Below are 25452 nucleotides of genomic sequence, written 5' to 3'. Positions count from 1 at the left end.
CATACCTGTCAACCCTCCCGTTTTTCCCGGGATTCTCCCGTATTTTACCTTGCTATCCCGCTATCATCCCGTTTAAATATTTTCCCTTATTTCTCCCGTATTTTTAATCTTTCTATAAAAAAATAAAATAAATAAAAAATCCCACTGGGCGCAAACCAGTTAAGCGGAAATCCTGCCCTGCAGCTAATTTCATTGGTTAAGGTTACAATGACAGGTAGGGTTAGGGATCAGTATTTGGTGTAGGCAATCAGTACTGTGATTCACATGACCAATAAAATCTTTAGAATCGGCTACAGGGCGGGATTTCCGCTGAAGTAGTTTGGGGGGAAAAACGTATGCATTTTTGGAATGCGTGGTTGAACTTTATTTAATGAAGTTCCAGCCCGCGTGGGTAAGACATTGCACATTTGTTCGCTTCATTTCACCGCAGATTCTTTTGTAAACAAGACACAGGTCAAGGCTGGATTTGCAGACAGAATGATATTAAAAAACAATCCTTCTATATTGGATCCGACAGGAGTGGTGCAACACACTTATGTGAGTAAAATGTATTTTATTTGTGCTTGTATTGTATTGTTACAGATCGTTTGATATCTACTGTGATATCTACATGATTAACAATAATTTAGTCATAAACAACGATCATAAAAGTCTGTTTGCAAAGCCTGCGCCGAAATTGCCACTGATTTACCAAAGAATCCACAGTGAAATGTACCGAATACAAACAAATAATGCTCAACTAAGACATTCATATTGTTGAAAATAAATAATCACATTCCTAGCATTAGGATCCTTTGGAAGGTAATTTTATTTTTAGTCCAGTGATTCCTGCTCTTCTCTCCTCATCATCTCACTAACAAGCCAGTGGACAGGGCCAAAGTTGCAATGATGAAGTAGGCGTTGATTTTCTTCTGCTGAGGCAGTCTTTCACCTATCTATGATGTCATAAGTAGGCACATTCCACAAGTCGTTCTCTGGGCTTGGTTACAATAAAAGCCGTTTTTGGACTAACAAGGAAGATTTCAGTTCTGAAACTTACAGATATTCTAAGAGTATGATGACTTCTTATATGTCAAAAGCTTATTTGATTTCTCAATTCATGACCCCTTTAATCTGAATGCAAAGTTTACTAACAAAAATTACTTTAAATGTACAGCATTCGGAACTGATAACATGTATTTGGTGTCAATTCTCATTCTTCATGATCAAAATTTTGGGATTGTACAGAACAAATTAAGATCACAAAGAGGAAAGTTTTTGTCAAGTTGTTTATTAGTGTTATTTGTAGTTTTGGCAATATTTCCATGGGAACATGAGATGACTGTAAAAGGGCTCAGGGTTTAGATGATGAGTTCAAAAACCTGATGGTGCAGATCAATGATGGTATAGAAAAACACTCTTATTTCTCTTATTTCAGTGATATTTACCAAAATTAGAGCTCCCTCTACTGCAATAGCCCCATTCTATCAATAATAATAATTCACAAGTGCCTCAATTATGCTGTCCCACACAGATGACAATGACATTTAAATTTTCAGAAGCTGAGATTTTCATAGAAACATTCATTTTTAAGTAATCAGAAGCTTATTATAATGTCAAACATAGATGGCCGAGCATATAAAAGACTGCCTTATTAATAATCCGCTAGCTTGAGATAAATTTCATTGTTTGTCTCAGTTGAGAATTCTTTACCAAACCATAGGGTTTGTGCAATGTTTCCCCTTTGCATAGTAAGTAAATGTTAACTGTTTTTCCTTTGACATGCAGATACCTTGAAAAGCGCAGCAGGCTGTGTGGGCTCCGCCCCCAGTGCAATTACATCATGCAGCTCTCTGATTGGCCAGTGATGGCATTCAGGTCAGGGCAGATCTACAGGGCCCAGCCAGTTAAAAGTTTTTTAAGGGGAACAGTAATTGATGTCATTATGCATATATGACAGTGGTGATTTCATCATGCAGCTGTATACGCTGCTAGCCTAATGGATTGTTTTTTTTACTTTTTCATTTGGGTTTCTTTGTTTCATTAATACTACAGAAAGTGCCTGCAATATAACATGCTGAAATAACAAAAAGAAAAACTGTAAAGTTATGCCTTGAAATGTTTGTCCGAAGAAGATATGGGTCCCTCTGATAGAACGTAGTCATTTAGCCCCTCGAAACACTCATGGTGTGTTCCCCACCTCCTGGAAGTTCAAATCATTCGTCTTTTTTAAATTACAAATATGTTGGTCTTACACTGGTGTCCCTCCTCTGCCATGCGAGGTCCACAGCTGAAGCTGGTCATGCCTGGGTCGGAACCGGAGATTGGGGCGTGTAAATCGGAAGTCATGCCCCAATGAGTGGTACCATCCACTACCAGTTATCAGGGTTGCTAAACGGCTCGAGACCAGAGGGCAAAGGAACGGGGGCAGCGCTGGAGAAGCAGTTCTACGTGACTTTGGATTAAAAATGTTTGATCATTAAGTTTCTTTCTTCTCTCGCTTTCTGTCCTTTTTTATTCAAGTAACGCCAACGCTGTCGGCAACGGCGTCAGCAGCAGGAGAAGGTACAGTCCAGTGGGTTCTGACAGAACCCAGGGGCACACTAGGCAAGGATGCAGTTCTCTTAGCCTTTAGATGGCACTGGCGTTAGGGTCATATCGTCTTTTCTTGACATTTCTTGGTGATGAGGACAAACAGGACAAAACAAACGAGAGGGGGGTTAGTGCAGGCAATGCCAGATACATCAACATACAATCTGCTGCCCATCTGACTGCCTTAACCCGCAGCAACCACATGGTTTTAGTCTCATCAGCTACTTAATCAATTCAAATAATTTATCAAAAGCTACCCGTAAAATTTTTGTTTGACTCCTAATGCCGTTGGGTTGCGGTGGGTAAAAACGTCTGTCCTTCGCAGCGGCAAGGAGAGACACAGAGTGTCCCTCCGTAGACTGCGGATGAGTATGTGTTAGAAAGACAACAAAGGATGCGGAAAAAGAACATTACCTCCTGGGAGAAAAACACGGACATAGACATAGAGAACAGCAAGAAAGAGTTGTACAACATCGAGGGTCAGAAAAGGACATCACACCCACAACATGAACGACGACGATACCACCAGGAACAACAAGAAAGGCCACAAGAACTGCAACAACACCAACAACGACAGGGGTTTGACACAACCTCCCCGTAGCGTGGCTTGATGTGGGGCATCCCAGCAGTTTAACATGCACCTGTCCATAGAGAGGTTACGTGGGAGACGCCACTATCGCTGTGTAGGGGGGGTGACTGGGGTAGCATGCAGGTGCAGTGCAGCGCGTGTGTCTGTACCAGGTCTCTGTGAAGCAGGCAGTAAAGGCAGCGGTGCCGGGCGAGTCCGGGTGGGGGGTGAGGGCTCTTGGTCTGTTCTAGGTTTTCAGGGGGCCCAGGGCCTTCCGGGAGATAAGAGGGCGTGGCAGCCAGCCATGGCACAAAGGCTGCCTACGACACAACCTCCACCCCTCTCCGCTCAAACTCTCACCCTTTCAGACAACGGAGGGGGGATTGAGAGAGAGATCACGGCGAGGAGAGCGGGTCAGAAAGTCGTCATCCCTTCCCACCCCGTCCCGCCCCAACAACCCACCCCGTTTCTCAAAGCAAGGAAAACAACAAACATCCCTCCCTTCCCTTCACTTGAGGTGAGCCCAGCCTTTGTGCGATGCTCTGATAGCACTCCGCTTTAGCTCTGGCGTGGTGCCAGTCCGCATGCAAACTTTAAATGGGCTCAGTCAAGATGCTATGTGCAAACGAGCATGCTGCGGTGAGTTAAGTCCTCTTGGATAACCTCAAGATCTCAAAGCTAGCTTCCCAGAACTTCCTCCTAGTTGGGTCTAGGCTGGCCATTAGAAAGGTTTTACATGTCCGCAGACAAACAGTTGCTAATCTACATTCAGATACTGTTTTTGAACCAAATGCACCCGTAAAGTTACGCTAACAGCATGTTTGATGTTACACACATTTACTTTAATATTTAAAGCAACACTATGTAACTTTTAAAACGTTACTTGCAGAGGAACATTGTTTTGGTAATTACGCGAGTTGTGCTTCGGCTACGCTATTCTGCACGGTTTAATCTGATGGCTTGAGGCCAATAAATGAACCAATAAAATACCAAAAGGAGACAGATATCCGGAAAAAATTTATTTTGAGCAGCTTACAACAAAGTTGTATTTGGTTTTAGAGATTGGCAATGTTACCAAGATAAACTTTGTTAAATCAATGTACAGCGAATGTGAGCAGAACTAAACGTATTTCTGAAAAGCCAAACTAGTGTTGATTTGTGTTTAAGTGCGGGCACCGTCACTTTCATTTTTTGTTACGAGCACACCTTCCACTACATATAGTAGTAGCCTGACCTTCTATATGTTACTTATGGATATGATGTAAACAAGCACAGACGAATGACGTAACTATACAGTTTCCCGCGAAATCCAGCCCTTCATTTTGAAAAAAAAAAAAAGTTGTTACATAGTGTAGCTTTAAGTAATCATACAAGGTTACTTTCTCCAACAATTCCCACCTTACTACACAGATTGGTCATGGCATTACTGATATTGTAAACATTTGAAATGTTAGCATGTAATTACAAAAAAAAGGCTACACATCATTCTTCTCTTTTATATTTAATATTATATATAATTCATAACTGTCATTAAACATCTTGCTCAGTATCCATTTTATCATTTTGCTCGCATGCATGTCAAGCGATAGGCCAGTCTGCACGAGGTTCTGCTACAGTCTACAGAGCGCTAAACCAATTAGATTACATGTCTTGACGTAGACTAAAGCTGTTTTTTTGTGTGTTTTTTTTTACATATGTAGCCAGATCATTTTTGAATTGGTTGTCAAGAGCTAAACATCTAGCTAGCAAATGAGGTAAAGTCGTGTGTAAAGAAGATATTAGCATACTTAAGAAAATGTTACATTTAAACAACTTACAGGTTGTTAAAATGGCATATATTGTTACAGAAAAGTCAAATTACACTTAACGTCCCTTAGGATTAACATATTATCATAGCATATAGCTCATAATTGAAGACTTTAAATGATGACCTAGTTTTAGTATCTGTTGTCTGTAGCAGAAGCCCAGGCCCTTGTGTGTGAATGTGAGTGTGTAGTGGTAAGTGTTGTGTGCATGTGTGTGTGTGTGTGAGTGTGAGTGTGTGTGTATGTTTAAGTGTTAGTGAGCCTGTTCCAGGCTGGCAGGCAATAGGAAGCATGCGGTGCAGCTCTTACTTAAATCCCCATCCCGTCCCCCCCAGCACTATGGCTGCCATCAGGATGGCCCCTGCGATGGAGCCTATGATAAGGTTGGTGGCGCTAGGACCTGTAGAAGGGCATGATGGGAGAGAAACATGATGTAAGCTACAGGGGGCACCTGCTCAGCATGCAGGGTACACACATCAAATGCTGGACTTTACTTATGTTATACACTCTTTTAGTCATGTGATCACTCAGGATGCGTGTGACAGGAAAAGCTTGGGAATCCGTAGGGTATGTAATGCTCAGCTAACTTACCATTAATAGTGTGTGTGTGGGATGTTATTGGATGTGGGTATGGAGAATTTAGGGGCTGCAGATTTTGGCACAGAGAGGCACAAGTTGGTTTATCAGGTAAGATCTTAAAGCACTGAGGTGTTTTGAGCTACGCTACCAACGCAGGACTGACGAAAAAAAATGCACAGACGCGCACACACACAGACGCACAAAGAAACACTAACCTACAAACACACTCATGGTGAACTTTCACCCACTCACGCACACATCGGACCTAGTTAGAATGGAATATTTAGCTCAGCTCAGAAAGTGGGCCAGTTCTGAGGGGATTTTGTGTCAGTTAAAAATGCTATCTTATGTCAACGTCAGTCCAAGTCATCTCATGTTTTTCCACCTTCCTCGGTTGTTCTTCGTTCTTGATCCTCGCTTTGAATCTTTTGTTCTATGTAAATGCCCCACATGGACCAGAGAGGGAAGCGCCGCAACACTCCATTAACACAGGGTGATAGTAAAAATATCCATGATAATAGCAGCCAGGGGAGAGGAGAAAATAAGTGATAGACCAATCAATCAGTCCAATTACACGACAAAAATTACAAGGCACCATCACATTCAACACAACGGACAAAGCCACTGGGAGAACACGTACACACAACCGCACGTACACAGGGGATCACAGGATCTCCCTCTTGCTGGGGGAGTGGCATTAAAGGGTTAAGAGGTGCTTACTCTATTCCCCACCCTGTGCCTCCAAAAATCACCCCCAGGGCCAGAATGGTCCCTGCCACTGCCCCTATCAGCCTGTTTGTGGCCACGCTCACTGTGCAGAGGAAATAGGGGTGATTCAGCAGAGAAAATGTCACTCAAGGCCCCATTCATTTTTTTTTTTTAAACGTACTAGTGTTTGCAAAAGTCTTGTGAGTGGGAAAAGTCACAATATCAAGATGGGCACCTACAAAAAGCAGTGATCTTTGGAAATGGCTTTGAAGTGGATTTTGGAGATAAGTTGTGTATGCAATTGAGGACTAGTCTGTAAGTTTTGTGTATGTTAATGGGAAGATTTTTATGTTAAGGAGAGGTCACGAACCCTTGGGACCCGGGTCCTCGATGATAGGTGGCTCTTTCGGGGGGTCGTGCATGCTGCAGTCTGTCCCTGCCCAGGTAGAATCACAGGTGCAGGTTGCTTCATTATTGCACACCTGAAAGATGATACACAGTAGGAAAAAAATGTCAGTATGCTCTACTGTGGTGTAAGCCCAGAGTTAATATTTATAGAATAGCCAGTTTTTAATAATAGTGAATAAAAACAAATAAGCCTATAATTGAATTCATTTGTAAGAGTTTCAAAATTTTCATCTCTCTTTCCTACAGTCTGTACTTGTGCTGAATCTTTATATTTAAAAAATCAAATTCTCTTCAGGTTTTATAAATATTATATTTTATACACCTAACTAAAAATAAATAATATTATAGCTATGTTCACAAACCACTATAATTTAAACAGAAAAGCAAGTACTGTATGTGTGTTTTGGCATGGCAGCCAGTTTAAATAATAAATAACCATTGCATTACCTAATGCAGTAAAAAATTCAAATTTTCTTCAAATTCTGAATGGATTATATATCGCCTAAGAAAGTACGTAAAACCACTCCCTTTATAATCACTAAAAAGCTGTCACTCTCAATTCATCACGATCTCACAAAGTTCCGCTAATCAATTAAGCTGACTGCAAAATTAATCTCTTATTTAGCCAACATAATGTTTACACTTTGCTTGTTATAAGTTCATTTATTACAAGAGGATTTGCGAGTGTACAGAACTGGACTGGACAAAAACCCCTGCGTTTTGAACGGTGAGTGGATTCTAACTTAAACACGTCTGATTGGCCATTGCATTCAAGAAGTCAACAGATATGTTTGTGATTGGCTACATTGCTCAACGCTGCAAAACACAAAGTAAATTGAAATTCTTGGAGAGGCTGCTCACTGCAGACCTAATGGGTGGAGCTTGATGTTCTGTTCCCCCTTGCTGGAAGTAATGGGTGGAGCTAGATGATCAAACCACACCCTAATCCTACCCATAACCCTATCGTTAAACATAACTCCACCCATTAGGTCCACAGAGGACCGGAGTTGGATGTCATTTGGCTCTGCAGTGAGCACCACTTGAATTTTTGACGCTCTCGTCTCAAGGGATCAATCACCAAATCAGTTTCAACAATATGCTATTATTACAGAGAAAACTGATTCTAGACCAGTAGTTATGGGCAGCTTTCCCTTCTAAAATATTTAGAAGCAGCAACAGTACATGGTTTTAGTGAGACAATTCCTTTTATGCCTTCCCCAGCCTTACAAACGTTCCGCCTATGAGTATTAACTTATTTTCTTTTTTTCATGTCTTACTAACCCAAAACTGTTGAATGGCAGTGTAGCTTCCATTATATTTTTGGAAGGTCAATTGCAAGCGGATTGCCATATTTGAAAGGCCTTGGCATTGAAAAGTTCAAAAACCCCATGCTTAAGTGATTTCAGCAGTTTCCTCTCACCAAAATGCAGGACATGTCCCAAACTCCCGACATCAGCAAATCCCAAAACACTACAGGCAGAGAATGTGTCTGATTTGCTATTTTACTGACTGACAATAAGAGGCAACCCAAAAAAATGTTAAGCACTTTTATGCATAATTGAAATAAAAATCAGCCTCCTTCTTACAGATTTTGGATACCCATGACAATGTCTTATTTTTAGTTGTCGTGGAATAGATTATAATTCCTCTGGATATAAATTGAATGCATGGGATGAATTAAATCCCTGTCGTTAACATTCTGGATTAAATTTGTAAGTGGATTTGAGTGGATTTCTGGCTTTAGTGGGTGGGAATTCAAACAGGATTATTTTCAAGGGTGACTGTTTGGGCTGTCATGGTACCAGAAATTTCAGTTGCCTGTACCAATTTCAGTACCAGAGCAAAAACGGTTGAATTAAGTACTTTAAAAAAGTTTGTCCCGTTTTGTCTCGTACCTTGGTTATCACTGTCAATCTTTGCAGTTTCTGATTCAATCACGCATTTAAACAGTTGCCAATCCAGAAACGGCAGTGTATTTAGGAGCATAAAAAACTAAACTTGTCTTCAGATTGTGAATGGTTAATGAACAGAAAACAAGAGAAGAGCCCTCCCTTTATAATCACTTAAGCTCTCAATCTCAAAAAAAAAAAGAAAGTGCAAGCTCACAGAATTCTGCACTCTTGTGAAGACTTTTATAAAACTTATCATTTAATAGATAAAAAAAGTCTTAATTGTACAATGAATCTGTTTACACTTTGCTGGTTATAACAAAAAGATTTGCGAGTGTGCAGCTTGCGTTGAACAAAACCTTTTTAGCAATGTTAAGCAGATTCGGACTGACTAGCACCTCTGATAGGGCATTGCGTTCACACGCTAAACAGATATGATTGTGATTGGCTAACAAACACGCTGTAAATAAAATATTTTGACGCTCAGAGAGCGCAGAAATACTGGTTCCTTCAACTTAAAATACGACTGGTACCAGTACGTTTGACAACCCTAGTGACCGTGGTAAGATATAACCAAGCAGCAGTGAGTATCAGATGGTGATCACTCACGCCGTGAGAAGAGCAGACTCGGCCACCGGGGCCAGACGGACAGGCTGTGAGATTCAGGGAGGAGATGGGAAGACATTTCCGCTCAAGGCACATCATAGAGGGGCCACACGGCATACCGTCTTCCACATACCCTAGATCAGTGTCATCATCCAACAGCACATGTCCCCCGCTACAGAAGAAGGAGAAATAAAAAATGTCAAAAGACGTTTTTTCAGGAGATTCGCCCTGATTATTTAGTGCGAAAAGATTTGCAGAGATCCAGGAACAGACCTACAGTCCACCAGTCGCCCCTGATGGTTAAAGGTGGTGGGAGTAACGTCACCTTTCAGTGTCCCGATCCTCGGGATTCTCCCAATATTAGAGCACAGCAGGTACCCACAGAACACATCGCTGTAAATCCACAGGATTTGGAAAGTATTAGAGATGGTAATGTGATCTTGTCTAGACGGTAACCCATGTTCTGCAAATTTCATGTGGGATTCACATGTAGATTTTTTCAGTATTTATTGGCAAACATTTGCTGCTGTTCTAATTTCCTTACACCCACGGAGATCAAGTTGTTGCAGATATTATCAGTAAACATATATTAGTATCTATATCAATAAAACAAGGCGCTTAACTCAAATAAATACCAATGCCAATCACTGGTAATGGCAAAGATGGGGTTAATCTGTAATCAATTAAGTTCATCACATTTTATTATTCTAAAAATAAAAAAAACCAGCAATTGTCATATCTCGTTGAATTTGCACAAAAACAAGTCTTGGCATTAACGTTTGTACAAATGACAGTGTTACACTGATATATGATATTTTATACTTGAGCATTGATAATAGTTCAATTCCATCATACAAAGTCTGCAAATTCCATCATGATTGGATTAAATTTATAAATTAATATTTAGCCATACTTCTAACATTACCGCATCAGAACAGCATTAACATTACCTGGTTTACATACATAAAACTTAAAGGGATAGTTCACCCAAAAATTAACCCATGATTTACTCACCCTCCTCGGTAGCCTTCCTAGGTGTATATGACTTTCTTCTTTCAGACGAATATAATCAGTTATATAAAAAAAAAATGTCCTGGCTCTTCCAAGCTTTATGATGGCAGTGAATGGAGGATGAGAATTTGAAGCTCAAAAAATTGCATCCATCCATGATAAAAGTAAATCCATACGGCTCTGGGGGGTTAATAAATGCCTTCTGAAGCGAAGCCATGCGCTTGTGTATGACAAATATCCATATTTAAAACTTGATCAACTATGGGGTAATTTTCACTTTTGGGTGAACTATCCCTTTAAGAAGACACAAAGTTCTCAATGCTTTCCATCATTTTCAGCAGGTTTAAAGAGTGTGAAAGGCATTTATTGCAAAGCACATGCCTGAGAACTTTGCAGAACAAGAGTTACCATCTAGACTTACTTGACCTGGTTTTGTACCATGGTGCGACATATTCCCACTCTCCAAATAATTGGGGGAACTGACTCACTGTTTGCTGCAGGGCACCCATTTGTCTCCATCTCTCCCACAATTCCCTTTTTCTGTCCCCTCTGTATTTAACTTCTCATAGCAGTGCTTCTCTGACCCTACAGTCTCTGAGAGAAGAGAAACAGACAGAAAGAGCAGCAGGACGAAAGAATGCAATTAGGAAAAAGAGGAACCACAAGAAAGTGTGTATTGAAAGGCAGAGCAGGTGGTTTGCAGCTTTTTTTGTGTTTTCTTTGGCAAGAACAGTTGAGTAAGTACTCTGAAAGCATCAGTGTCACTTACTTGAACCCCAGATGTATTTACACTGACTGTCCCGGGTCTTGCATTCACCACTGTAACAGCGGCCCTGGAATAGTAGCAAATAAAGTGTGGAGGGTTTGATCAAAAACAGCCTATATTTTGTTCTGCCATTCTTTCTGAATTGCTTTATATAGATGTTCTCTGACCTGATTGAGCTGACACGAGTAGCCATCTTGCTTATGAAGATTAGGGGGGCACTGTAAGAATAACAAAGATCTTTAAAAGATCTTTAAATATATATATATTATTGAAGTATTTTTGCAACAAAAATTTATAAATAAGATACCCAGTATTTTTACTATTTAGTTCAGCATTATTTAAGTTTTAGTATTTTTTGATGATACTAAATGTGATTTACTTGAACAAAATGTTTGTGTGTCCAGTAACTACAGTCTTGGTGGGAAGATTGTGAAACAGGTTATGTAATAGTACTTGACAAAATGAGAGACAACTGACAACTGCACTATCAACGTTTTTTTTGAAGTGTTAAAACTGCAGGCGGGCTGTCATTTAGTGAACAACTTGCCTTCTGTTATGGCAGTTATGGCGATTAGAGAGGCTTGAGGGAGGGGGGGTGAGGGAATAGTATGACATCATTATCACTAGCTATGTTTCCATCCAAAGTTGCAAATTTAACTTGTGCGAAAAAAAATTATATTGCATAAAAATTAGCAAATAAAGCACTGTTTCCATCCCATGCGTTCAAGAGAACAAAATACTTTCTGAGAAATTGGCACAAAATATCTGCAATAAAAATGGAAATTGCTGCAATCTTTTTTCCTATATACATCATAAAAGACTTGCATCTCAGAGGTGCAATTTTAGTAATTTTTTTTTAAACCAGATCAACGGAAATCCCGCCCTGCAGCTAATTTAATTGGTTAAGGTTACAGTGATGGGTAGGTTTAGGGATCAGTGTTTAAGTGTAGGCAATCAGTACAGTGATTGACATGACCAATGAAATCTTTAGAATTAGCTGCAGGGCGGGATTTCCGCTGAACTGGTTTTGGGAAAAAATATCACGTGTCTCAGAGCGTGCAGATGAAACGCAATAAATGCTGTCGTGTTATCTATCTTGCATTCGAATACCTGGTTTTTGGGAATGCAATCATGTGAGACTCCACATTTTTAAACAGAATTAAACCAAATAATTTTGGTGACAGACTTTGACTGTTTCATTTCTGAATGATCAAACTAACATTTGAGATGCTATGTGATGAAATTGGTCACAATGGTTTCTCCAGTTATCCAATCACATCCACTGTTGAGGCAAAGAAAAGTGATTTTTTTTTTGTTGCACAATGAAGGATTTATTCGGTAAATGTGTTTCCATCGTAGTTCATTCAATGTTTTTTTTTTTTTTATATACAAAAATAATACGATAAAAACTAGTTTTTTATGTGCATTCTTGGAATTTATGTGCATCTTGGCGTTTCCATCCAGATTTTTTTATGCGATATCCCAAAATGCACTTAAAAATAGGTGGATGGAACACAGCTATTGTGATTGCCATGTAGATACTGATGCATCTTCTGAATAATTTGTGGCTCATTGTCAGGAAAACTGTGCCAGTTGTTTCCTATTGTGTAACCATGACTTACGATAAATATTATTTACAGGAAAAATCAGATACGGGATATTTCAAAGAATTAACTCTCACTTTAATTTATTTATTTGTGTAAAATTTTTTTTTTAAATGTTTGTGTTACATGGGAATATCAGAAAATGTGCTTATTCATCACCATTGCATTTTAACGGAAAATAGAAAGAATAAAAACGAACTACCAAAATTGAGCTTTTAATGAAATTAAAAGATGCTTTTAATGTGTAGTTTTATTTATATATATATATATAAAAAAATTAAGCACTTGTCCCTGTCTTTCTGTTTGGCATTTCCCCTTTAAAAATGTTTTAATATATCTAAAGTCATATTTAAATCATTGACATCATATAAAGAACATAAAAAATTGCGTTTAAAAAATAAAAGAGCAAAACCTGTCCCGAGTCTCCTGAACAAGTCTCTGATATGTCACAATCATTTACAGCATATCGACAGCTGTATCCCCGCGGGTAGAACTGAAAAAGGTGGAGGGACAGGGATTGAGAGAAACAACTGATCAGTGCATTGTAAGACACTCAATAGTTGAGGTTGGTGGAAGTCATGATGAATGGTGAGGCAAAAGTGAAGTGTCTTACTAGGCATGTGCCGTTGCAGCAGGGGCCGTCACTGCAGTGCGCTCCATTAGACAAAGAACATTTTTTACAGCAGTCTTTATAGCACTCCTGCACAACCAGAGAAAAACATGTGCGCACAGACCAAAAATGGTTAGCAAAACATGAAATTATGAAAAATTTAAATGAAAAAAAGTGCTTACCATTCGGGCTCCACAGTCACACTCCTCTCCCACTTCCACGTAACCATTCCCACATTCTGTAGCCTCAAAGAGCTGCCGACACAAAGCATTAGATTTATCCAGCATCATGTCCAATGATTTTGCTTGAACTTGATTTTTGCTTTAAGTTTGCTGTCAATGACAATCAGTCACAAAACATGTAAGAACTGATGACATTTGGTGTCACTGAGGTAAAACCTGCTTCAATGTTTCAACTTCAGCTTTCTGTTGAAAACCTATTTTTTTGTGGGTTGCGGGTACATGAACAGAACAAACAGAGAAAGGCAAGTAGATCCAAAAATAGATTAGTAGGAGTGTAGGATCCAAAAATAGAGCAAAACTGTAACATACATTATTAAAAAGAAGTGCACACCTAGACAGCAGGATTTTAAAAGAGAGTAACGTTTGGAGCAGAGGTATGGAAGCTTGTTTCTGCCATTTAAACTCGCAATTGCGAGAGAAAAAAAAGTCAGAATTGTGAATTATAAACTCGGAATTGCAAGAAACAAAGACAAAATTGTGAGAAAAAATTAGCTTTTGTTTTTTTATGGCGGAAACAAGTTTTTTTGTTTCTTGAAACAAGAAGCGATGCAGTGTTTATTCATTTATTAGCTGAAAAAATAGAAGCTGAGATGTTAAAATTGTTTTAATGGAAAAGTGCTATGAAAAAATATAAAATATATATATATATATTTGCTTATTTTTTCCCCTGACATTTAATGGGGGAAAAAATGTAATGAAAAAACAATGAAAACTGCATGACGAGATGGTGATTGTAAGTGTCAAGCTAACTTTGTGGAAAAACAGGCCGTTGATATTCACTCAAAGTCTTGTGCAGTTCTTTTTATTTATGCACTTCACATTTGCGGCCATGTGTATGTGTTTTTGTGTATGTGCTTTTTTAATGTTTTTTTTTTTAGGTTGTCCAAACTATTCTTCAAGCCTACCTTGTTGGGTTTGTTAAACAGACATGAAGCACCGCCTCTTAGAAGGAAGTTCCTGTAGTCGGAGATGCTGCATTTGGAAAACCTGCGTGGGTGTTGCACTCTATGGAGGAGAACAGGGGAAAATAAAGCTACACGAATCAAGAACTAGAAGCTAAAATCCCCGGAAGGTAGTCGGGAGAGGCTATAGAATAATGTGTGTGTTTAACGATACCCAGTGTCTTCCATTATACATCCCACCCATGAATCCATGCAGCCGCACTCCTCTGAGAGAACACAAGAGTGAGCGAGAAAGTCTGTGAGTTCACTTTAAATCCTAAACTCATACAGTGAACAAATAAGAAATGCAGTAGTTTGACACCAGGTGGTGAAACAGACTTACTCCTCCTGATCACAGGATCCCATTGGATACCAAGATTCTGTGCTAAACTCTGAGAGAGAGACATGGCCATTGTCCATGTGCTGCCAAACTGAAAAAGAGAAACAGATACAGCAGTGCACGACTCCAAAAGTAACGTCACTTCATTTGTCATTTGAAATTACTGTAAGGTAAAGTAAGGTTTAACTGTAAAATGCCCAGTCTACCCAGAATGCTGTGTGTGCCCAACCTCACCTCATTAACACCGATTCCTCTTCCTTTGGAGCAGACACCACTAATATATGCAACACTGCTCCGGCCATAATGAAATGTCACATTCCTGCAAGAAGAAATATTTTTATTTTATTTATCTTTATGTCACCTGTTCCCTTTTTCTGTAAATGCATTACCATTCTTAGGAAACTGTGCCATTTGTGCCAGGGATATATTATTATTATTACAAACCATAAACCAAACAGTAATGTGCTATTTTATTTTTAACCCCAATTCTGAGATTAAATAGATCAAAGATTGAATTCTGAGATTGAACAGATAAAAGGACAATAATAATGGCTTGGTTTTTGTTACCTAATATCATTGCACTGTTGCTTTAATGTAAAAAACTGATCACTACAATGTTTTTCCTAAACAGATGTACTATTGATTTGACAAAACCAATAAAGGTAAGCGTAAACAAAAAACCAGTAGAAAGAAAACATACAGCCAAAATAAATAAATAATAATAAAGTATCATGATGTTGAACAGAAAAAGCTGGGACAAAATATGCATCGTGATATTTAGCATTTGACATATACAGTGAAAGTAAAATATTTTATTTTCAATAAAAAGTACTTCTTTTTTAAAATTCAATATAACTTAAATGTAAAATATTTTATTTTCAATAAAAGTAAAAAAAAAAAGAAGTTTTTATTCAATATAACCTATTGAAATGTAATGATGATGAATGGCGATATGCAAATTGGCTGATAGTCAGATAAAAAACAAATATTTAAAAAGAAATGCTTTATTTTAAAAGATATTTTGCATTATATACTAAACAGAGTTAAATAAAATATTGTGACTAAGTCCAATATTCTGTTAGCACACATAAATAGCACCTTTTCCTGAGAGAATGACCCACACATATTCAGAATTCTGCAATATCACAGAACATGAATAATCATCAAACAATGAAAAATTCACAACAATCTTTATCTTGTCCTGCTGAACCGAATCCTTTCTGTTACTGGCAAACCAAGCAACTCACGTGAAGAGGTGCACTGCATCAGCGTTAATGTTGATGTTCTGTTGTCGGTACTTTGAAAAATCTTTTAACATTTCCAATGGCTTCACGCTCAGAGGAATCCGGTCCCTGTCAGTCCAAATCTCCACAGCAACCAATACCACACGTGTATTCAGCTGCTCCTTAAAAATCTAAAGGGAATTTGATTTGAATCTTAGATTAAGACGAACACAAAATGAGTGGATATTAGGGTAACATTTTGCAGCAAAAAATATGGAAACATACAGCATCTACAAAGTTCACCACTGATTTGGCAGAGTTCCGGGTGTGCTTTTTACTCCTATGCCTTTTAAACTGTAAAAACAAGAGATTAAAATAGAAAAGCAGTTTCAAGGTTCTGCAGTACATGAAAGATATGGTAACATTTGTTATTCAGTGCCATCTAGTGGATCATTTTTTGCAGAAATTTGTACTTGGAAAAATGTACATATGACAAATTTCCGTGCTTTTATTCAGAAATGGATCAAGACATTTTCAGACCAAGTCAATTCATGAGGGATGCCTGGATAAACTCACCGTGTTGTGGTCGGCGACAATCATTATTTCCAGATACTTCATTTCCTCAAAAACGTTACGTGGCATCTAAGAAAATCATTACAAAATCCAAATGATACATTGTTGAAGTATAAGGTGTGAGCATTGAGAAACAGCGGAGCACATGGAAAAGGTTGAGGGTCATTTTCTTACAGCTCTTTTCCTCCTTCTCTTTAACCAAGGCATGCTAGCGAAAATATGTTTTTCCTCTTCTTTTTCCTCAACTGGGTCACCAGCAGCTGAGGGAAACAGACATGAAGGTAACCATGGAGATGAGGGTGGTGATATAATATCTTGCTACATGTCTTTAGGACCTTGGCACACTTACCCCAGTCACCTGGGACAGAGGTCACATGGAGCGATGATGTTCGTCGCAAAGTGTGGGGTCGTGCCTCTGTTTCCTAAAAGGTACAAACATTTTGACATTTGTAGACAAGACTTGTGAATCAAGGCCGTAACCATGTTGTGAACATTGTTTTTTTGTTGTCTTTTTATTGAAAGAAATTAAATAATTTAAGGATTAAAAAAGATTTAAGTGAATAAAGTAAAAGAAGGGGGTTGTGAAGTAATCGATTTAAAAACTATTTCCAAATAATATTTTAGTTTACACTTTATTTTAAGGTGTCATTGTTACAGTGTAATTATATATTTAAGTACTGAGTAATATTAAGCAACTACATTTACTTACTTAGGGTTAGGGTAGGATTAGGGTGTGGTTGAGGGTTAGTTGCATGTAATTGTGCATAATTTACTGTTATTACTACGGTAAGTACATGTAACATGTAACAAGGAGACTGTAAAATAAAGTGTTACCATATTTTATTTTAAAATATGCACACATTTAATCGTATGTCTAATATGTCAAATGCAAAACGTAACTTAGTTTTGAGCTTTAAGAATCAAATTCAAAACGATGAAATTTGATTTGAAAAGTTGAGTATTTTGCATCATTGGATATTACTGTCAGTCGTTTAACATTTCTAATCTAAAACAGTTGTCAAATCATAAATGTTTAGCTACTTAAATCACACCATGCACTCTTTCACTCGCACTCGTTTTCTGTGAACAGTAAGGCCTGCCGCCTCTGATGTGATTGGCCAATCATTGGTTGATTTGATTTGGTCATTTCTAATTATTGAGAGGAACCTTGTCCTCATTAATGTGGTGGTTACGGCCCTGGTGTGAATAATGAATCCCAAAAGATGATAAGATGTAATGATGTGATCTTACCACGGTGTGAGTCAGTTTCAGAGGCTCGATGAGATAGACAAAATTACCATCATCAAACATCCCACTAGAAGAGTGAATCACAGAAAAGAGAGTCAGGGATGTCAATTGGAAAACGGATAGATAAAGGACAGATAAAACCTCAATGAGTCATATCACTTATCAAGTGACAAGAAAACCAAGAAGAAAACCACAGCCACGCTTTTACAACCGAACAAACCCTTCTGCTCTTTCCCTTGACTGCTCTCTGTGACACTCAACCACACACTAACATGGTGACATTCAAATCTTTTCATGTGTATCAACTGCCATCTGGCCTCACAGTGGGTCTCCAGGTTAGACTTTCTCTCTTTATCTCACACACATGCATACATACATTCAAACAAAACAAGGTTTCTTACTGAAGTCCATTGCAGGTGGATAAAGCTACACGGGAGTCTTCTTTTCCTCTCACGTGGCCGTGGTAGTAGCAGTGTTCACCGCCCTAAACAAACGCACATTCATCACTGCTATGTAGTGGTTATTTTCAGGGTTCTGTTTGATATAGGGATGTGCTCTTTGTGTCTTACCCTGGAGAGAACTGGCTTATCATTCTCATAGTGGATCTCCATATAATCTGAAGAGAGCAGATCACTAAAATAGAAGTGTGAGAGAGAATTTAATCTCACATTAATTATCCAACAACTAAATAATAACCTCAGCAAACATTGAGTAATGTTATGGCAAGGTTAATTATGGCACCTGTTAATTTATTATTAATAAGCACAAATACCCAAACAATTTACAACATTATTTGATTCTATTTCAATATCTATGATCTTTAACCCAAAAAAAACAAAAACAATAACAACAAAAAACGTATCCTTGCTTAATCTCCCTCTGAAAGCAAAAAAGAATGGCCTCAATCTTACCTAAGTGTAAGGAAAGTTTATTATCCAAAAACTAATTGAACATCTCTTGTAACTGAAAAGCCATTTTGTCCCACAGGACCCCTTTATTTTGTGACTAAAATTGCTGCATCATCAGAATAAAGAAAAAGCTCCTCCGAACATGCTGCTTTAAGATAATTTATACATAAAAGAAAAAAATAAGGGACCTAAAATACTCCCTTGAGGAACTCCACAAGTAATTGATAATGAGCTGGCCAATACACCTTTAATATCAACTCTCTGGCTTCTGTCTTCAAGATAAGACTGTACCCACCTAATAGCTTTCTCATTGAACTCTATCGCCTTTTAGTAATACAATAAACATGCATTTTTTGCATTTATAAATGCAAAATGATAACATGGAATTTTCACCTTAATATTCACACAGCCAAAACGCTTAAAAAATTGATGTTTTGAACGTTCAGAACATTCAGAAATAATGTTTTTATAACTTATGAAACATTTGCAAAACACTCTTAGAACATATTTTTGTTAGCTGGGAAGCTACTGCCCCAGATCCCATGCATCCGTATCAGCTGTTGTGGGACCTCCAGGCTGTTTGTGGACCTGAAGCTGCATCATGTCATAACTGATTCTGACACACAGGTTTGTTAAGGCATGTTAAATACACAAAAATGCAATAAATATGTATTTGAAATAACAAATTGTGGCTATATTAATGTTACATGATAAATATATTAACAACAGCATCAGTAGCTGAAATCACAGTGAATTTTAATTTTTTTAAACAAAGCAGCCCTTGAGTCCTTTTATCCCATGATCACAAACACTTCTGCTGGTCCTATTTTTATAACGGTCACAAGCTGAAAATGATTCAGCCTCAATGCATTGTAGCTTGCAATAATGGACTTTCACAAACATCATCTCACGAAAAGAAAGTAGGCAGCAATAATTGTTCTTTATGAAAAGGAAAAAAAAAAGTGTCTAAAAATGTTCTAGAAAAGTGAAAATCATGTGCACATTGGAAGGGATAAAAACACCTTGACTTTTGTTTTATGCACTAAAAACCCGAGGCATTTTTAAAATAATAATTTTGTGTTCCACAGGTAAAATTTAAAAAAATTATGAATTTTTATTTTTCATCCCTTTGAACTGTTAAAAATGTAATCCCTGGCCTTGGCTATTCCTGGTTATTATGAAAATCGAACAGTTTGGCAACTTTTGATCAAATAACCTACCTGTTCATGCTGCTGAATTTTGAATGGAGCATATAACATTTTAATTGTGCTCCAACTTGTTAAGCAAGTTTAGCTCCAACTTGCCTCAACACACCTGCCTGGAAGTTTCTAGTATGCCTTGTAAGACCTTGATCAGCTGCTTCAGGTATTTATTTGGGGTTGGAGCTGAACTTTACAGGACAGTGGCACTCCAGGAGCAGGATTGGGCATATGCAGTGGTGTAAAGGAATTTATGCAGAAAAAAAAATCTAATTCTTTCAATATAAGCTGCAAACCTCTACCCAATCTTCTGGGACCATCACAACTTTCAAAAAACTGTTGAAGACACCTTTTCTGCAGGCACTTAAAACTCCAAAACCAAGGCACTTACTACTAAAACAATCCTTGCTTTTCTTGTCCTTTTTTTTTTTTTTTTTACACCTCAGCTCTAGCTTCCCAGCTTTAAAAAAAAGTTCCAAGAAAGGTCTGCTAACATTTGTAATATTTTCAGAATGTTCTCTCAATGTTCAATGGTTTTTTTTTTTCTTAGTTATGCGAACGTTAAGGGAACATTCAATTTGATCATTCTTCTAAAATTGTGGGAATGTTACTTTTAAACATTCAGACAAAAGTAGTACCATTTAAAAAAAACATAAGACAAACGTAAGTTCCTTTCAAGGAAAGTCTGTTCACTCTGCACCATATTTGCAACGCCTCCGTGCAGCTATTTCGGGCATCCAAGACCAAGTCCTATCTATTTGAATTTGTGAAGCCTGAAATCTCAAAAACTGCTTGCCGAATTCAAAATTAAATGACATATTTCAAATCAGCAATAAACATTTGACACGAACTGTCCAATAAATGTTTCTTTTGCTCAAACGGCGTTAAAAGAGCTTATTTTTCAGGCTAGACCAGCCAATGCGCATGTGCAGGCCTAAGGTTTCTATGGGAACCGGAGCAGCTGCAGTGATGCAATGATTTTACCTATCAGCGATTGCCTCTTTTATTTAGAAGGCGGGACGTGTTCCGCCATATTGCACGTTGCAGTTTCTCCAATTCATAAGTAATAAGAGTGAACTGTCTTTGTTTATCTATAGTCTTTGGTGCAACGGAACATTTGAATGATGTTTAAATAATGTTTTTGTGCTAACATTATAAGAACATTAATAAAAACCAGATAACTTTAATGTTTAATGATGAACTTCAATGTTTTAACTATTAATGATACTGGACAAATGTTTATTTATAACTTTGAGAGAACCTTGTCAGAACATCAGCACAAGTTCTGAGAACGTTAGCTGGTTTGTTTCCTAATCTATCTTTCTACTTTGTATACTATGAATGAATATTGTTAGCTCTATGACAAATTGCTGGTGATGTTCCTCATTTGTAAACAGCCTTGACAAAAGCATCTGTTAAATGAATAAATGTAAATGTAATTACTAGGGAGGCAGTTAATCTCAAATAAAACACCTAGCACCTTATATGCTGTTAACCATAACACTGTGACGACGCAGCATTCACAGTTTTTACAGGGAATAGTTTAGATGATTTAAACCACAATGTTCTTCGCTCTTCAACGAATACCTTTAATGTAAAGATGCTGACAGACAATAAATGGCAGGGAGGAGAGGACTGAATAGGAAAGTGGCACACAATTCACACAAATTTTCGTGATAAGCAAGGAAGAACTTTAGCGAGAGATTTTAGGATTTTAATACAAAAAGGAGAGAATATAGCTGTGTTCAACTGAACAATGTACAACTGAACACCAGAGCAATACAGTGTTCTTAAAGGCAGACCTGTCTTTTACCAGACACACACACTTACTTGTTCAAAGTGAGGTCCAGAGTGAATGTGGTGCCAAAGGCGTCCAGCTGGAAACTTGCTTGGGCCAGGTGGACATCCTGCGGTCAGGGAGATAAACAGGGTCTCATTAACACTTCACAAAACAAACATATGTTGCTACATCAAATGTGCCGGCAAAGGCCTCAAATGTAATGGTAAAATTTCATGTCTGTCTTGCACACACATTAACCCATATGTTCAAAAAGCAAATCTCTGCAAGGGCATCTATAGATAAAACACCTGCTCTAGTCTAGAGCATCATAAATCACACAGCTGTGCTGTATTACAGCAGAAATACTGCATTGGCAAAAGTAAAGTGAGAGTGTGTGCACAATGCAATCCCATAACGTCTGTTCAGTATGGAGAGCGAGGGAGAGAAAACTGCTTCTTTTGCGAAAAGTGCATTAGATCTGTGAGGGAGGGCCTGTGAACCTGGATCAACTCTGAGCATTGGACATGCATACTGCACCATTCCCAGCAGCTGCTAGAGGTATGAAATGAAGCAGCTTCCTTGCTTCACAACTCCTTAGCGCATGAGTGTTGAAGACCTAAATGCGGGGGGAGGGCTCCACATTTTTTACATCTCACCTGTCCATCCCCGGCCTGGTTCCTCGCCCGAGTGTCCAGATCATGATACGTGCTCTCCGAATCCTCATTCAAGTAGTAAATGAGCCGTGAGGGATATGTGACTGTGACCTCATGCTCTTCCGATTTTCTTCCCGTGGAATTGCCCGGTGCCGCTGCTGTCGCTTCTCGCGGGGTCTCAGACACGTGCTGATCCCTGAGATCCTCATTCTGCACGGCGCTGGAAACTGCAGGATAGGAGGAAACTGTTTACTGCTTTACAGTCTTCATCTCGGAGAAGGATCCCGTCAATTATATATGAACGTGTGCCAGCCAGCAGTTGCAGCCCTGTGATGCTGCAGAGAAGCTGCGCACAGATCTCTCTTATGCAGATCTCAGTGTATCGAACGGAGGCACTACGGCTTATAACCAAATAAAACACTGAAATCTGATCACACATTTTATGACAGTGGATGAGAGGGCGAGACATGAAACATGTAATGGCAGCAGAGACATATTGACAAAACATAACCATATAAAAAAAAAAAAATTCAACTTTAGCATCTGGACATTTGGATATCTGATATTTGAATTGTAAAGGCATTAGACACGCATCATGTCAGCTAATGATAATCTATTGGCCAAGGTAATCGAATTAAGATTCAGTCCTTATACCACGTCCCCATACAACACCATACTAATGGGGCTGTCAACCCTTAGAGAGGCCTTCAAAAGCTTTTACCCCCCTCTGCAGAGATTGACATGTATAAACGGTCGTAAACACAGTTAAGTAATGGAGGCTGCTCAATCAAAGCCTACACAGAACCTGCGTATTTTGCTGGGAATTCCTGCCGCAACAAAAGGCGTTGGAAAAACAAATTGCGCTAAAACTAACGTACTGTAGAGCAAACATCGAATAATATTATGTAAATTATAAAGTTACGCAAGGTAAAGGTTATACTTACCCGTTGAGATTGAGGCGATAGAAGATGGCACGGAAAGAAATATGCTAGCGAGCAGACACAGATGGAATATCAGACGCATGATTCATATTTGAAGACTAAATAAAATGTCATTAGCGCATCAATTTACAGCGAGTCCATTATTATGAGGGCGATTTTAGTGCGTATCCCGCGGGAAGTGGGGGAAATCCTTCATGCAGCATCGGAGACTGAGGGGTGGGTAACACGGTTGGGATGCTGAGGGGTGGGGAGGACTGGGAAGAAGGCGAAGGGGTGGTAGCACGGGTGGATGGAAGGCGGTGGCCAAGCAGCTCATATCGTAAGGGAAGCCACTGCGACTGCGCAGTGCATCTTCTGCTGCGCTGACGCGTCATCCATCCTCACTTTGTACACAGAAAATCTGAGATTTACTAATGACTTCTCAATGGTTATAAATACATTTAGACAACAAGAATGGTTATACACTAGCCCACAACCTACGCCTGAAATAAAAGCTTTGGTCTCTCTTTTATATGTTAATAACGACACCACATGGACAGCAGTGGCGTATCCAGGACATTTTTACTGGGGTGGCCAAGATGGGACACAAAACTAGAGTGGGGTGGCCATATATACTATAAAGTAATGTTATGTAAACCTTTAAACTCTTATATGTAAGGTGGGAGGAGTTGGATCTAGATTAGAGGAAATAGAGGATTTTAATAATAGTAACAAAGTGCAAACTTTATTTTTAAATAATGGTACTATTTCATAAAATGTAAGATATAGTCACAGGCCTATTTAGGAAATGTGTTTACTATAGTCTGTTATTAATTGCCATAGTGGGGGATATTATTTACTCAATTAACTTGGCCATTAACTTGTCCGAAAATGCATTTGTGTTTATCTGCAAAAAGGTTTACATACACTAGATTGCAGCCTAGGCTACTGTTAATGTAAATATAATGTTAGTGGTTTGTTTTTAAAGTCTACATTAGAGACCTGCGCGGGACGGATTTCTCACTTAATAATTCCAAAAAAGCTGACATCTCAGTTCATCGCCATCTCACAAATCTCTGTTATTATCAATGAAACTGGCAGCATAATTAATCTTTCATATTATCTACACTTTGTTTGATATAATAGATGATTTGCCAGTATGCAGAATTCAGCACTGAACAAAAAGTCCATTTTGAGCGGTGAGGGGATTCTATCTTAAATGCATCTGATTGGCCATTGCGTTCAAGAAATCAACACATATGTCTGTGATTGGTTACATTGTTCAACGCTGCAAACATGTTATAAATAGAGACTCTGGCCTGTAAATAGTTTCTATTTTGTTTTAGTTGTTCTTGTTGCTTTTGTGCAACAGATGAATGACAATTTATTTGTTTTTATTTGTTCAATTTATAGATCATTCTATTTTGCGGGAGTCCCGACTCCCGCGAATCGACACACGAGTGCATTACCGCCCGCGCCCGCACTCGGCCATCAGATCTATATTCCCGTGCCGCACTCTGTTGCGTTGGGTCCCGACCATACCTCTCAATCGACTGATTCCAGCGTTTTTATCGTTGTTGTATTGTTGCAACTGTGTGACGTCCTCTTGTTTCACGGACCAGCAGCAGCAGGTGCACCGTGCAGCGCGCGTGCTCCATCTCATGGGTCATCTGATCTGCATGGCCAAACGTCCGCTGAGCAGAAATCAGCTCTCACAGTCTCAGTACGACCGTTCCTGTGTTAGTTAAAAATGTGAAACTGGCCCTAAATCAGTTGATCAGCTGTCATCACTGATTGACAACATTTCTCGTTTCTTGTGTTGACGAACTTGACCTACCTATCAGATCTGGGGTGGCCGCAGGGGTGGCCAATGAGCTTTCAGGGGTGGCACCGGCCACCCCAGGCCACCCCCTAGAATCGCCACTGATGGACAGATCGTTCAAATGTTTTTGTGAAATACATGTTTTAAATCATTATTTGCACACAAATTTTATATTTATTAATTTGCATCATATATTATTATTGCTGCCGGTGGCGGCAACACTTTATTTTGATGGTCCCTTTTGAACATTCTGTTGACTATAAGTAACTTTGCAACTACATTTCAACTAACTCTCATTAGAGTATTAGTAGACTGTCTGCTTAATACCTGCTAACTCTTTATTTTGATGGTCCTCCAACTGACATTCTTACTGACTAACTTTGCAAGTACATGTCAACTTATTCTAACCCTAACCCTACCAGTCTTCTAATACTCTACTAACACTCTAATGAGAGTCAGTAAACATGTAGTCGCAACG

The 25452-nt window shown here is 38.7% G+C and overlaps 1 protein-coding gene across 2 annotated transcripts; it reads right to left on the bottom strand.

The window, feature by feature from the left end:
• Positions 1-882: 882 nt before the first annotated feature.
• adam23a (ADAM metallopeptidase domain 23a) lies at positions 883-23663 on the bottom strand. Of its 2 annotated transcripts, XM_082189712.1 has the most exons (27): positions 23177-23663; positions 22236-22459; positions 21630-21706; positions 18262-18325; positions 18094-18176; positions 17696-17759; positions 16794-16866; positions 16619-16704; positions 16448-16513; positions 16157-16225; positions 15896-16062; positions 14883-14967; positions 14652-14739; positions 14484-14535; positions 14273-14372; positions 13308-13379; positions 13129-13215; positions 12928-13008; positions 11079-11129; positions 10915-10978; positions 10634-10739; positions 9408-9527; positions 9138-9306; positions 6602-6713; positions 5254-5344; positions 3310-3500; positions 883-2656 (listed from the first exon to the last, which is right to left on the bottom strand). In XM_082189712.1, the coding sequence occupies exons 1-26, from the start codon at positions 23253-23255 to the stop codon at positions 3488-3490; spliced, it is 2343 nt and encodes a 780-aa protein (XP_082045838.1). In that variant the 5' UTR covers positions 23256-23663; the 3' UTR covers positions 883-2656; positions 3310-3487. The 2 variants fall into 2 exon arrangements, with proteins under 2 accessions (XP_082045838.1, XP_082045837.1); XM_082189711.1 differs by lacking the exon at positions 3310-3500 and having other exon boundaries at positions 885-2656.
• Between the last annotated feature and the right edge of the window lie 1789 nt (positions 23664-25452).

This window comes from Leuciscus leuciscus (assembly GCF_965113295.1).
Source record: "Leuciscus leuciscus genome assembly, chromosome: 14".
NCBI lineage: Eukaryota > Metazoa > Chordata > Actinopteri > Cypriniformes > Leuciscidae > Leuciscus > Leuciscus leuciscus.
The sequence above is the reverse complement of the archived record's forward strand: the minus strand, read 5'-3'. Positions and strand labels throughout refer to the sequence as shown.

Bases quoted from the DNA above. Each gene is read 5' to 3' on its own strand.
- adam23a (XM_082189711.1), bottom strand. From the start codon at position 23,255: ATGCGTCTGATATTCCATCTGTGTCTGCTCGCTAGCATATTTCTTTCC. The intron at 14,740-14,882 runs GTGAGGTTGGGC...TCTCTTTTTCAG, and splicing joins GAGGAATCGGTGTTAATGAG to TTTGGCAGCACATGGACAAT. The intron at 13,216-13,307 runs GTAAGCACTTTT...CTGGTTGTGCAG, and splicing joins GTGACTGTGGAGCCCGAATG to GAGTGCTATAAAGACTGCTG.